The 14896-nt window shown below is 38.7% G+C and overlaps 2 protein-coding genes across 5 annotated transcripts; one reads left to right on the forward strand and one right to left on the reverse strand.

Annotated features, from left to right (window-relative positions):
* Window positions 1–1206: 1206 nt before the first annotated feature.
* LOC117205326 (probable ATP-dependent RNA helicase DDX28) lies at window positions 1207–3650 on the reverse strand. The gene is made up of 7 exons (XM_033443629.1): window positions 3437–3650; window positions 3146–3364; window positions 2754–3068; window positions 2423–2680; window positions 2220–2336; window positions 1762–2153; window positions 1207–1675 (listed from the first exon to the last, which is right to left on the reverse strand). Exons 1-7 carry the CDS (start codon window positions 3509–3511, stop codon window positions 1441–1443), a joined length of 1611 nt encoding a protein of 536 aa, XP_033299520.1. The 5' UTR covers window positions 3512–3650; the 3' UTR covers window positions 1207–1440.
* A 5137-nt stretch (window positions 3651–8787) lies between these two features.
* LOC117205585 (coiled-coil domain-containing protein 170) lies at window positions 8788–14754 on the forward strand. 4 transcript variants are annotated; one of them, XM_033444154.1, is made up of 16 exons: window positions 8788–9236; window positions 10449–10544; window positions 10621–10752; window positions 10817–11005; window positions 11088–11357; window positions 11439–11583; window positions 11679–11851; window positions 11977–12177; window positions 12286–12429; window positions 12559–12636; window positions 12832–12995; window positions 13103–13211; window positions 13319–13555; window positions 13640–13812; window positions 14073–14190; window positions 14463–14754. In XM_033444154.1, exons 1-16 carry the CDS (start codon window positions 9114–9116, stop codon window positions 14487–14489), a joined length of 2379 nt encoding a protein of 792 aa, XP_033300045.1. In that variant the 5' UTR covers window positions 8788–9113; the 3' UTR covers window positions 14490–14754. The 4 variants fall into 4 exon arrangements, with proteins under 4 accessions (XP_033300045.1, XP_033300063.1, XP_033300055.1 ...); XM_033444172.1 differs by having other exon boundaries at window positions 11682–11851; XM_033444164.1 differs by lacking the exon at window positions 14463–14754 and having other exon boundaries at window positions 8789–9236; window positions 14073–14277.
* Window positions 14755–14896: the final 142 nt, after the last annotated feature.

Genomic DNA, 14896 nt, shown 5'->3' on the forward strand with positions numbered 1-14896 from the left:
TACATTCTTCTCTTTCTTAAAGTCGTAACTCATATCCCGAGAAATAGATTCTATCATTTTTTTCTTTTTCGACTAAGTCTATCTTACTCATAAATTTGATGATGCCGACTAACTAAAAAATTGTACAGAGAATCGTCGAAAATGTTTTAACGTTTGTCCTAATCAGATTCACTGCGACCGTAATTCGACGAATTGACTCTTTGTAATACAGGTCAGCCGTGTCCGATTCTTTAATTCAGAAATTAAGATTAAATTAGAACATCGAATGCTCTGTTATAATATCGGATTATAGTTGCTATGGGAGACGAAAGCTGCAAGACTTCATTTTTTAAATAATTGAAATATGTACAATGTTTTTGGGGCAGTCGTTTGTCAATGTTCGAACGAAGATATGTATATGTACCTACTTAAAGAATTATATACAAGATTTTGAATTTATTCAGAAAATACTTTCATTAACCTACAGCGACGGTTTTTAATTCGAGCATCTGCACGTATATCTATGAAATTCCCCCATATATGTCTTACGTGTCACGCAACCACTAATACTAATTATGTAATTCATTTTCATTACTCTATTCCTATTTACTATATTACCGTTTCTTCTTTTTTCGACAGTTAACAGTTTTTTTCGTTAATAAGAAACTAGTTATGTTACCAGCCATTTTTCTTACGAAGTAACACGGTAGCTTATCGTTTCTTACGAAACAGATAACAAGAACGATTTTAATTTGATACATCTTTCCGATACATATTTTGCTAAACTTACGATCGAGGTAAACATTTTTTAAGATATCGAGAAAAATTTGATTTCGCTGATTCATGAGTGATCACCTGCACTGTAAAGGCATGACATTGTGTACCGCGGAATATTACGGAAACGCTATTGTATGACACACCCTTTATAGAGAGGAAGAGAGAGTGACAAATGTTAGCACGAGTAAGCACGCTTAATTTCACTAAAAGTCAATGCGAGTAATAAACTGGTCTAGACGCACGGTCTGGATTATTATAGAAGTTCTGCTTGCGATACGTGTAGGCGGTCAGTGTGGGTGTCGCCGGACATGACGGAACATTGGATCGACGGATGAATGGAAACACATGTGTGGGTGCATCCTTTCTCGAACCAAAAACATAAAATTTTGAAATTTCAAAGATAAAACAAATCAACACCAAGCGTAGGGTTAACAAACATTTCTTACTAACTTTGTTAAAAGTCGAACCTTTAATAGAACTGAATAGGTTTAAGGGCGATGACACTTGGATAGATTCTTCGACCCTATCCACATTCATTGCAAAGGCTTCACAGAAGACTTTTCGTATCAGCGAACGTGTATCACGAAAATAGACAGAATGGAAAGAAAATAATAGAAGTGACTGAAAAAGTGGTCAAATTTTATAACAAGCAAACGTCCTTTTTTTATTCATAATATATAAATTTCAGTATGGAATATTTTCGACTTCATCTAGATCTTCGATCATTTCCTCTGTAAAATTGTATTCTGTTTCTTCTTCCTTTTCGTCTTTCCTATCCAGAAGGTTAAACACAGGTATTGGTTTCATTTTTCTAACTGCCCTTTCAATTTTTTGAACTACGACGATTTCGCCCGGTTTGGAAATAAAATTTGTTACTCTGGACGCACCTATGGTACCTATTCTGCCAGCTCGACCGCATCTAAATAAAATGTGTAATACTTTACTGTCTTTTTCAAATAGAGCATTTAGAATTTAGAACGATCATCACTTATTTAAATTGAATACCTGTGTATGTAGCTGGACGTGTCTAAGGGAAAATCATAATTTAAGATATGATTAACCATTATTGTATCTAAACCTTGGGATCCTCCGTTCGTTGTAGATAACACCATTGTTTTGCCATTTAGGAATTCCCCGTATTTTCCTCGTCGTACATGTAATGGCATATCGCCATTTAAATTTGTAACTTTGACACCGCATTCGTGTAAAAATAAGGAAATCCAATAGGAGGTACTATTTCGATTGCTGAATATAATTACACGCTGTTTATTTAATACTTTGCTTTTTACATATTTCACAAGCTCTATGGGCTTTTGGCTTGGAATTAATCTTACAAACTTTTGTGGAATCAGTATTCTATGTAATTTTTCCGTTGTTACATGTTCCAAAGAATTTATCTATAAACAAGTTATTATAATCCTTTAAAATGAAATTATTTTACAAATAATTCGGATACTACTTACATTTATGATGTCGCTCAGCACAGTTTTAAGACCTGACGGAATTGATGCAGAGACTAAAACGAGTTGGGCTGTTTTAGGAAATTCATTCTCAGTTGTATCGTACTGATGATACCCAATCTATACAAATTAAAGTAGTTACTAAGAAGTATTATCGTGCATAATTATTTCATGGAATGCTTTATCTATTTTTTTATTCTACATACCGGTATTCTCCTCAGAAATATTTTTAGCTTTGTCTCAAAGGAAGAATGAAACAAAGAATCTGCTTCGTCTAACACGACAAATCTTACAAATGCGAGATCATATATACCAAATGTTGTCAATTTACTAACAACTCCAAAACTACAAACTAGAATATCAATGTTCCCCACAGGAGGATCCGATATTATCTTTTTTGTCCTCCCACCAGTGACTATCTTTGTTTTAATATTAAGGTGCTTAGATAGCTTAATTAGTTGCAACTAAGAAAAAGAATATATTTTTTAAACACTCTTCTCATAAGTGAAAGGATTATATTAAATTATTGCTACAAACCCCGATTTGTACTGTTAATTCTCTTGAAGGAGTTACGATTAATCCTAATGGTTTATTTATGCTTCTTTGCTCTTCTTTTTGTTTCCATAACACAATTTTAGTTATCAATGGCAGAAGATAAGCTAATGTTTTCCCACATCCTGTTTCTGCTGCTATTAATACATTACATTCTTGAAAAATTTTTGGTATTCCAAGCTTTTGGATTTCTAAAGGTTCGTATATATTTAAATCTTCTAAATTATTACATAAAGAAGCATTTACATCAAGATCCTGAAATGTTTCAGAACCAACTTCCTCGTTTGTTTCCACAACGTCCTGAAGAATTAATTACGATCGGTAAAAGAATTACAATAATATAGCTATAGATACAAATTATTATAAACAAAAAATACATTGTTGTAAGGATATATAAAGAAATGATCGCCTTTAGACTTTCTGTTTTTCCAGCTCTGACTGGCCAATATCGGTTTTTCTTTGGAAAATATATCACCTTCGTAAAAATCATACATCTGCTTTTTACATTTTATTATTGGTGTTTTTGTTTTCTCATCTTTTACTTCATTATTAGCGACGTCGTTCCCTTTTCGTCGAATTTTAGCTACCGCCCTTGCCTAAATTAAAATTTATAAGTGGTTAATTATAAACATACTAGATAAAGTAAGGCGGAAGGCAAAATTATTTACATAGTGTCGTGTAACATTTAAAAATGTCGCATTAATTTTAGTTTTGCAACCCACGTGACAAAACTGAAACAACATCTGGTACAATTTATGTAAAACGAAAATAGCTTCTATATAAGTTTTTAGATGATTTTAAACAATATTAACCACATATTAACGTGTATAATGTGCCCATATCAAAACTTTAGGACACTAGTATCATAGAAAAAATACTAGTATAGATGACACACTTGTACACATTTTTACTAGAGACGAGATGATATTTTATGGAAATTGGTGTTATGCGTTCTGAAACTGATTGCGTTCGAAAAATCAGAAATTTTATCATATCACGCCCTCTACCGTTGACTAATTGTAACTACAGGATAGACTTGACATTCAACCACTCGTGCCAGTTTTGTCGTGTCCAATCTTACGATTTTCACATCGTGTGTGATTTTATCGATGCAAGTATACATATGGTCATATAAACAAATCGTGAAAAATTAACATGTAAGACAACGATGAATAGAGTCTTTTTGTTTTTATCTGAAACGTTCATAGCATTTCATGGATGCGCAAAACGTAAACCTTATTTTCCATGTTGATTTTTCACGACTCAATTCTCGGATGGTTCCTTTTATGCTTTCGCCATATGAGTGTCGAGACGTGTTTATATGACCGTGAATAGAGGTTTGAGTGGTTATGATAACATTATTAGTTGCTTGCATTCTTTGTTATTATTGTAGACAAAGTATAATTTATTTCATTTCCTTCTCATAGCTTTTTACCTTTCTCTCGTCTCTTTTTACATTTTGTCTCCTTTTTTCTCTCTCTCTTCATTTATTTTCACATTTCTTCCTCCTCTCTCTTTCCTGTTATTATAATTATTAAAAATATAATTTTATTTCAAACTAAACATGATTTATGCTTTCAACTAAATAATTGACTTTATTTAATCAAATTAAATCATAACACGTACGAATAGTTTGTCCAACGAGACGAGGCAGTAAACGTAGACGAAATTTGATTACTGCGACTGCCAACAGGTAACATTTGAGTATCAACCGCAGTAATTAAATTTTGTTTACGTTTACGACCTAGTCTTGATGGACACATTATACCTAATTCCTATGTACGCCGTTGTAAATTGCGGAGGGTGTAAGAGACACTCTGATTTTGCCAAGGTTGGTATTTTAGAATCTGAAACACGGAGTTCTATATAATGACGGGTCTATCTTGTATTTAGTCAATGCTCCTATGATTTAGAATTTAGAATTTGAAACGGTGAGTCGTATCAAGAGATTTATCATCTGTGGCGCATGCCTACATCGTACATCTCTAAGTATGATAACAGATGTCGCTCGTCCAATGTTATATCTGTTAATTTATGAAGTACTTATCGTTTTTTTTTTAATATTAATTTAAGAAATCGTATTTTATTTTACATATTTACATTTCCGATGAATAATATCCGAAACATATCTACACTTCGCATGACAACTGTTGACTTGCCAATCATACCACCTTGAAGGGTCTCAATGACTAATGTTTTTATGAGGTTTTATACAAAATCTCATATTCCATTCGATTTGCAAATACCTAACATCAAAACGAACGTAGATACCTGTTAAGAGTAAGATAATTGTGTGATATATAAAAACATTTATCCTATTCGGTTCAGGATCAGACATAGCTGACACAAAATAAGTGAGTAGTCTTCACATTTTCTTCTGTCACAATTACAGCATTTCAAATGTATTTATATAATCGAACGCAAACATTAAAATTAATTTTAACAAAAATATTTTCCCCCTATCAACAGAGCAGTACAATTACGATCATCTTTACTATTGCGATACAATGTTATTACAGTCATAAATGTCGTGTATAAATTTTACATCCTTTTGTGCAATTTTAATACCCTAATTGCGACTAATGATTGGTCAAAGTCGATCGATAGGAACCGAACGTGACTATAAAATTCATTCGTAAAGTTTAAACGTTTTATTTATTGTTAAGAGTCACAGTGTTAATTATGTCTAACAGTAAATGTTGTTTATGCAATGTTCGTAATTTTCTGTTCGTATAATTACAAGTGATATATTGCACGCAGCTCGCACTTAAAGAGATAACATGTTTAACTTGATAAGAAGATCGCATGAATCAGTCGTTAAATTTGAACGATTATTATCTATCTAATGCGCGCATCGAAGGTTTGTGAAGCGCATTCCAATCTGTTGTTGTTGAACGTACAATAAATGTTACTTCATAGACGAATCATCTGGAGTGTTTTAGTCATCGAGATCGCGTAAATCGAAATTAGCTTTACCGATTTAAATTACGATTATTACAATACAATTTGAATAATTTTTGAATTTCGTATTTATCAATTCATACACTGATCCAATCAATTGGTATTGACATGTTGTTTTTATTAAATTTGTATAACTTATTTTGATAAATTTTTGGTTATTTTTATTTACTGTAGTATTCCTATATATTTTTACAATTTTGCGGGTAAAAATTGTGATCAAAAAATTTAAATCATACGAAATTGCTGTACCAAGAACATAATTTCTCGATTAAGTTCTCGGAAAGAAAGGGTCGTGTACTTAAATCCTTTTGAGGCTGTTTTACCATCAACCTAGAGCATCGAATGCACATACCGCCAACTCATTCGAGATTTTGCGATTTTTGCCAATTCAAGGCTTAGTTTTAGTATGTTAATGAAGATTGGGTGCTTGACCGATGTATGTATTTAGCTACAGACATAAAATTTTGTTCATCTTTTGCTCTTTTTGTTGCTCCCTCTATTTCTTTCGTTAGTCTTTTGATTTTACCATTAGACGTAATTTGGCTGTTGGGTCACTGATAAATTGTGTTGCGAATTTCCGATTGTAAGTCAGACTACCTATACTTGATAATACATAATTAATAATTGATTTGAGTATACAAAGATGAAAATAGGAAGCATACAAAATTCACATTTCTATGTTTCAGATGTATGAAATTACAATTTTATTTGAAAGTAATTAATCGAATCATCTACATATTGTTCTGCAATAATTTATTATTTTGACAGTGTGTATGCTGTCTGAAGTATAATAGAAGAATAGAATTCTATACTTTTTTACGATTGCATACGCTGTTTTATATTTTATTTATATTTTTATACAAGACTTTAGTTTTTATTCGAACAAGTACCATGCTCGATCGATAACGTCGCATGTGATCCGAAAATAGTAAGGATATCAGGCGACTCCCAAAACGTGGGATACGAAAAAGCATTAAATGTCACGTCTATTCTGTACCTTTTATGTGGTTTTTAGTTTATATTTTTTATCTTCGATCATAGTTATTGCCTTCATCGAAGGATGGCATGAAATACAAAATCCTAACCATTTGTTCCCAGCGTTCTGTGGTGGTCGATTTCTAAAGTAAACTCTCGGCGTTAAGGACTTTACCCTTTCCACGGCAGTTTTCAGAACTATGTACTGTGTACATATACGACCGAACGAAGTCCCATGTAACGACGGACCCATCCTGTACTTAGTCAATGTCTCTATAATTTAGAATTTAGTTAATTTAATCTAGTTCATTGTGCTCCTTCTTCTGTTTTACCAGCAATTCTTACATAATTTAAGACAGTATTATTTCAACGAAAGGTGGCGTAATGATAGAAGCCATATCGCATGTACTTCGCTTCCTGTTACTTGAATTTTCGCGCGCCAATTCAAATTATACCTGTCATATTTTTTAACCGTAACCATTTAACTCTTTTTTCTTATCCCTTACTCTGACTTACGATATAATTTACATGTTACTTAGTTTATTTACATTTATACATTACATTACATCGCATTTAGAATTTATAAGGATAAGTGTATCAAGGACGATTTATCATCTGTGACGTATCCCTGTATCGTACTCTACCTCTAACTATGAGAACAGGTATTGTTCGCTCGATGTTATATCTGTTAAATTGCAAAGAACTTATTGTTTTATTTGAATATTAGTTTAAGAAATCGTATTCTATTTTATATTTAGAGTTTTACATTTAGATGAATAATATGCGCAACATATCTGCAATTCGCGTAACAACTGTTCACTAATCGACCTTGTTGCCTGGAAGGGTCCCAATGACTGGTATTTTTACGAGGTTCTGTGAAAAATTCCATATCCCATTCGATTTCTAAATACCTAATGTCAAAAAGAAAGTATATACGTATTAACAGCAAGATAATTATGTAATATATAATAACAGTTATCACATTCGGTTCAGGGTCATAGCTGATGTAAGATAAGTGAACTGCTGAGTAATACATTTGTAGTCTTCGTATTTTCTTCTCTCACAATTACAGCGTTTCAAATGCGTTTACAAAATCGAACGCAAACACTAAAACTAATTTTAACAAAAATATCGTCCCCTATCAACGGATCAGTACAATCACGATCATCTTTACTATTGCGATACAATGTTATTACAGCCATAAATGTCGCGCGTAAATTTTACGTCCTTTTGTGCAATTTTAATACCCGAATTGCGACTAATGATTGGTCAAAGTCAACCGATAAGAACCGAACGTGACTATAAAATTTATTCGTAAAGTTTAAACGTTCCATTTATTGTTAAGATTCACGGCGTTAATTACGTGTAACGGTAAATGTTGTTTATCGTAATGTTCATAGTTTTCTGTTCGTATAATTGCAAGCGATGTATTGTAGGCAGCACGCACTTGGAGATATAACACGTTTGACTTGATAAGAATCCGAATCAATCGTTAAGTCCGAACGATCGTTATCTATGTAATGCGTGCATCGAAAGTCTGCCAGGCGTATTTCAATCTGTCATTGTTCAACGTACAATAAATATCGCTTCATAGACGAATCGACTGGAGTATTTTAGTTATCGAGATCGCGCGAATGGAAATTAGCTTCGACCATTTAAATTACGATTATTACGATACAATTTGAACGATCGTCGAATTTCGCACTCGTCGATACAGACGCTGATTCCAATCGACTAACATAATCGTTTAACCGTTAAAAATTGGAACCTTATCGTTGAAGAGAGACGATCGACGGTTTCTTCGTTAACGGCGAATTGATTATGTTATCAGCCAGTTTTCTTACGAAGTAGCAGTAGCTTATCATTTCTTATAATTCCTACCTGTAATCTTACGATCGGGCATATCGCTTTTAGAGTGCAATTAAGAAAAGTTTAATCTTGCCAATTCACCTATACTCTAAAGATATGACATTGCATACCGCCGAATATTATGGAAACGCGATTGTATGGCACACTTTCTACAAAGAGAGAGAGAGAGAGAGAGAGAGAGAGAGAGTAATGTTAAAAAATATTTGGAGATATTTATCGGAGATGGGGAGTTGAAAAAGACGGAGGGTAGTTTCTAGGGATCAATGAAATTCGATTGCCTGGAAGTCGGCGTCGCGAAGGGGATGCTAAAACGACGGTTCGTTGCGCATCGACGCGTCCTCTTTGTTGGAAACGCTTTTACACCCTCGAACGTTGCGTTCGGAGGCCCTCGTTACTCCGAAGAATTTCTAATAAAATGTCAATGAAGAAAGCAGATCTTTCTTTTTAAGTGGTCGCGCAACGTGGAACGATCGCGTAGTTGTATACGTATGTATAGTGTAGAAGCTGAAAAGTTTCGAGAGTCGGAGAGCAGCGAGGAAGATGTCGTGCGAGGAAGAAAGAAGAGAAACGGAGGAGTCGAGGGAAGCTACGGAAGAAGGAAAGGAGGCCACCGAGGAGGACCTTCGGATTTTCCAAACGCTTTGTATATCATCGCCTCGAAAGGTGTTCTTCGTTCGCGTCACATCAAATCTATCACAGAGCCTAGACGCACCCGTTTATTTGCACATATCTGTATTAGATACATACATACGTGGAATGACTGTACATATTAGCAAATTCTTCTCGTCAAACGCACTTTCTTTTCCTACCGCGTAAACATTCGCGTTGATAGTTTGTTTTCGCTTTTGTCGATGTCAACGCAATCGCAAACCGCTCGTCGTTCACATTTTGCACGAGGATTTCGTTTCGAAGGAGACTATCGACGGGGAACGACGACTAGTTGCGTACGTACGGGATGCAATTCGTCGAACTCGTTTCCTCCTCGATTACGATTACTCGCGATCTACGCGAGCGGCTAGTACGCCCGATGATAAACAACCGACACGATCGAACAAATTGTATTTTATTTTCGAATTAGCCGATTTGACGATATCATGATCGAAATCGAATTTGCTTATTTTTTTTTTTTTTTTTTTTTTCGTCAGCGATCGTCCAATTACTTGGATCGTGCGTTTGTTTAACGTAGATATTGACTGGCACGCGAGTGGCCAGGGGTTACCTCGGTTGCCATAGCGTTGCTGCATACAATCGATTCTACCTGTCGCCGTACGCTTTTATCCCTGTCTCCCTCGTTCACCCTCGTCTGCACTCGGTTTCTTGCGCATTCGTGGTCGCAGCCGCGAAATATTAAATCAGTATGTTTCTGTAAATCTTTGCTGGTCTATGACAATCGTGCCGTTACCACGGCATAGGCTTCCTATTAAAACGGATAAGAGCATCTGATAATAGCGAGTGGCTGTAAAGGAAATTATCGACGAAATACACGAGCTTCATCGTCGTGTATTCGAAAAAACCGTTATCTTTCGATCCAAACGAATCGAAACGCGAAATCGACGCGGATATTTTTTACTCGGGAGCTAGGACATTAACTTAAGACATAAATCTTCGAATACTTTCCAACGTACTAGAAACGATCACGCGGGACAGACAACGCGTTCGTAGGCGGCATAGCGTGCACGGTCGAAGCGATCGCACGGAAATAAAATCGGAAGCGGAAGATAGAACGCTGCTTGCACATTGCGTTTCACGAAGCTTCGTCGAGTGACTCCAAGAATCAGATAAAAGCCGAATAAAGCGACGCTTGTATGGCCGTTCCCTGATATCGCTAGATAGTAGATATATTTGATATATCAGCTTTTGAATCTGTTACCGTAGATCGTCGAGGAGGAAGCCACGACCCATGATCTAACGACTACGTTGAGGAGCGAGCTAGCAGCACTCGAGTATAAACGCGACCGGTTGATGTCCGAGGTAAACCTGTTCCATCTGACTTTGATCGGCGATGCGATAGTCGGATAATAATAATCGGCAGTATGTTGGCGCCTAGCTCCAAGAAACGAAGAATCTCGTGAGATTCCGAGATCAACGAATAGCCGAGTTGCAGTTAGAGGCAGAACAACTTCGCGAACAAGCAGCCAGACAGAATTCCATCGTGTTGAGCTTGAAGAAACGCATACAGGTCACTTTCGGCTTCTTTAGTTGGTAATATTTGACCTTCCTTCTTTCTCTAATCGACGGTTTAGGAATTGGAAGAACGCGAGAGGAATCTTTATACGAGCCAAGGAAGGAACGAGACCGTGCTGTGTTCCTTGCAACGAGATTTAAAGTATCATCAGGAGAAGAATCGGGAATACGAGAAGAAGATACGTCAGCTTGAACAGACCGTGTCGGAAGAGATCGAATCGAGAGAACGAGCCCGTTCAAGTTTTCAGGTTTGATCCGCAAACTCCAAGCCGATTTTATCGCGATCGATCGATTTGTCGTTTACACGGTCGATATGCTCTTTCGATAAAGGAATTTACGCGGAGATTGGCGAACGCATTGAGCGTCGAGTATCGCGAAACCGTTCATCCTAGTCCTGAAATCGTGATGCACAAAGTGGAGGAGCTGGTGCAAGAAGCGAATCGCGTTCGCGCGAAGAATACGAGCATCGAAGCGCAACTGACTACCGCCGAGGTAGACTTTAGAAGCTGCCGGGATGCGTTGGACTGTACCGTAGCCGAGAAGGAACAACTTCAGCGTCAAGTATCTTCGCAATTGGTCGACTTGGATCGTCTCAGACAGGTATCCGTTTATCTCTCGAGGCGCGTGCTTGCGAAATTTGCCGCTGACGGAACTCAGAGATCTCGATCGCTTGTTTGCCAGGACAAAGAGTGCCTGGAGATGCGATACAAAGTGGCGGAAAGGGAACTGGACGGGTTGAGGGATAAATTGTTAAACGCGAACAGAAGCATAAGCAACGCGACCGGAAACATATCGAATCAAGAGGCGTTGATCGGACAGCTGCGAGGTGATTCGTTTGGCGAATATATTCTTCGCGTTTCTCGTTCTTCGTCTTCTCTTCTTTCTTCTTTTCCTTCTTCTCCTCCTTCTTCTTCTTCGCAGAAGATCTGACGCAACGGGACGAAAAGTGTCAGCGCGTGCAAACCGAGTTACGCCACCTTTTGGAATCGTTGGCAACGCTCGTCAGCGGTCCGAACAGATTCATCGAGTCTCACGAGAACGTCATTAAGGATCGCATTAGGGAGATCTTGGCCGAGAACAAAGATCAGGCTCTTGTATTTCTTATTCGTTTTCCTATTATCTAAGGACGTGACGTTTGATAACGTGCCCCGTTGCACGCAAGCGTCGAGTGGAAACGGAAAATTCGTAATTCGTTGAACGAATCTTTCCTCTTGCCTAGGCGATTCAAAAGCTTCGAGACAAGGTAAACGCGGCGACGGAATCGACTACTCGGCAGGGCGAATTGATCGAAACGACTGTGGCGAAGATGCGAAATCTCGAGGACGAACGATCGGACCTGGGGAATAAAGTTCGCAAATTAGAAACCGAGTTGACCGATTGCGAGCTGTTGAAGGAATCTCTGCGCAGAGAAAAACAAATGGTAACCGTATGCACATGTACGGATGTACGCGCGCACGTGTAACGCGACAGCTTTAAAGCGACGTGATTTCGATCGATCGTACGTATCGTGCGTTTCGAATTGTTCCAGTTCGTAACGTTTCTCAACCGACTAGGAAAAGCGATGCAATTGGACGAGATCTCGGAGGAAATGGGTCTCGATCTTCAAACGGAATCGCTTCTGATACGAGCCGAGCAACTGGCCAGATTAGAAACCGACAAATTAGTGGATAAGGTAAAAAATACGAGATATCCGACTGACTCGAGGTTCGATTTCACTTTCTCCATCAAATTGCTAATGTGTTGTCTCGTTTGTTCTGTGTTTGTTTGCGTCGCAAATGTTGCGGTTTCCGCGGTCGCGCAGTTCTCGTGCTGCGACTACACCATCTTACCGAGGATTCGGCGCGAGCGATCCTTCCACGAGCTTCCTTCTATGAAAGAAGTAAGCCAAATTGGCGGGCGAGATTTACCAAATGGTCGAATTTTCTGAATTTCATTTCGCATGGGACGCGACGACGACGCTCGAGAACGCTATTTCTGTCGCGACCATAACACGCTTTTATTATCGTACGCGCAATTCTATTCACAGTTCACGCGTCTGTCAGTTCTTCTTTCTCTTGTTTCCCTTGCTACTTAGACCTCGGTGGTGTATCAGCTGCAGCGTCGCGTAAGGACGCTTCGGGAGCAATTGCAACGCCGGGATCTTCATTTGGATCTCCTTCGCAGAAAATTATCGCTTCAAGAGGACAGCGTGAAAATGAAATCGTTGCTGCAAAGCGAGAGAGACGAAGCGAATCTTCGGTACGTACACGTACAGCGAATTTACCGCGCTTTTCCGCAATATAGGTAGCAATTGGAAAACGTTGCAAAGCGTTTCTCCACCTTGACGACTAATCGTTCGTTTCAAGAGCGAAGAAATTGTCGAAACAAACCGATCGCTTGCAAGTTCAACTTTTGGAAGAGAGGTCAAGAAATCGCGAGCTAAGCGCCCAATTGACGGAAGCCGCGGATTACAAAGTAATCTTCTTGTTTGTTTCCTCTTACCGCGCTAAACGACGCACGCACGCACGCACACACACACACATACACACACAGAGTGGTGAGAGTCGATGTTTGAAAACTAGATAGCGGCTTTGGAACGCAGTCGAAAGATAGAAGAGGTTCAAAAACGGCTGGTCGAGAGCGAGATGCTGAGAACTCGATGCAACAGAAAATTAACCCTCTTGAAAGAACAAATGAGAACAACGAGCGAAACTGCCGAGCAGGAAAGATCCATCAGCGACCATTCGTTGCAACTGCTTAGGGACGAGCTGGCGCAAGTCAAACAAAATCTTTCCGAGATGACGAAAAGGGAATCCCAGGTAAGTAGGTGTTTGCCAACGAACTTGACATCGCGCGAGCTTGCGCGGTTTCGATTTTTCAATCGTTACGGTTTCCTCCTTCAGCTGCAAAGTTTCCGTGTTTCCGTGGTGAAATTATTATCGGAACCAATTTGCACACCCGATTACGAGATAATTTCGCGACTGCAAAAAACAGTAGCGGCACATCGTGATTTCACCATGCTGTCGCGCCGATACGACGAGCCATTGGATACGACCAGTCCTTCCAGATGTACAAGGTAAAGCCCCATCTTCGGTTTATCTTTCATAGACGATAATGTCGGTTTGCTTAGGTCGGATTCGGTTTTTCTTTTTCCACATATCGGAGAATACGTGCGAGAAACGTGCCATAACTGATACTACAGCGTTGTATAGAAAAGAACGTTATCGATATTTGCTCGTACGCGATACGAGCAATTTCTCTTTGCCTGTTGCGATCAGAAACCGAGATCGAAAGTAACGAAATAGTAGCGAAAACGCGCTAACCACTCTGTTTCAGCATACATACGATGCATCCTCCTAGATCGCCAGGGTCGCGATGCGCTCGTTACGAAGACAGCGGATTTGCAGATCCGCCGGATCTTCGCGATGTCGAAGACGAATTCAACAAACGACCGGTACGAAGCAGCCTACTTCCGTGACGTTGCGTCGATCGACGCAATTACCGCGTTAAACGTACGAATATTTCGAGCACGTAGAAATACGAGAAGTTTGATTAGACGAAAAGAAAAAAAAAAAAAAAGAAAAGAAAATGACAAACGACGAAGCAGTCTCTTTCTTCCGATTTGTATTTCTTATGTCACGAGCATTGTTGCGTACGCGACTCGGTTGGAAGCGAGAGGAGAGCTGGTGTATAGCGTCGGTGTAGAGTGGAACAACCGCATTCCAGGATGCAGACGGTAGAGAGCGAGACTGAAGTTGCCGTGCTGGTTGAGCGCGGGAACGCGATGCAGCGAGGTAGACGAGAGGGGACCAAGGAGGACGAAAGGAACATCGTCTAGTAGTATGCGAATCCGTTCGAGCCTCGTATCTCGTATCTTCCTGCCCGAACCAAAGTGTGCCGCGCACTATATGCGTGTCGAGCACTACGCAAACAGACCTCTGGCTTTTCGAAACTTTCCTGGTCTTCTCGTCCAGTCGTATTCCAGAGGACCGATATCGCAGACGAAAGCAAACGAAATGTATTTTCATTTCCTTTTTTCTCCTTCTTTACCGTTAATTCGTATTTTTAGTTGTTCTACCGGCCACTATTACCTTGAGTCTATACGCAGTCTTTCGGAGTGTAGAAAAAACGCCACGTTAAATACCACGGTATCGCGATAC

The sequence above is a fragment of the Bombus bifarius genome, unplaced genomic scaffold, assembly GCF_011952205.1.
Source record: "Bombus bifarius isolate JDL3187 unplaced genomic scaffold, Bbif_JDL3187 scf7180000007966, whole genome shotgun sequence".
Lineage (NCBI taxonomy): Eukaryota > Metazoa > Arthropoda > Insecta > Hymenoptera > Apidae > Bombus > Bombus bifarius.

Bases quoted from the DNA above. Each gene is read 5' to 3' on its own strand.
- LOC117205585 (XM_033444154.1), top strand. From the start codon at position 9,114: ATGTCGTGCGAGGAAGAAAGAAGAGAAACGGAGGAGTCGAGGGAAGCT. The intron at 11,358-11,438 runs GTATCCGTTTAT...CTTGTTTGCCAG, and splicing joins ACTTGGATCGTCTCAGACAG to GACAAAGAGTGCCTGGAGAT. The intron at 14,191-14,462 runs GTACGAAGCAGC...ACCGCATTCCAG, and splicing joins ACGAATTCAACAAACGACCG to GATGCAGACGGTAGAGAGCG.
- LOC117205326 (XM_033443629.1), bottom strand. From the start codon at position 3,511: ATGTTGTTTCAGTTTTGTCACGTGGGTTGCAAAACTAAAATTAATGCG. The intron at 2,337-2,422 runs GTATGTAGAATA...TAATTTGTATAG, and splicing joins TATTTCTGAGGAGAATACCG to ATTGGGTATCATCAGTACGA. The intron at 1,676-1,761 runs GTATTCAATTTA...CATTTTATTTAG, and splicing joins ACGTCCAGCTACATACACAG to ATGCGGTCGAGCTGGCAGAA.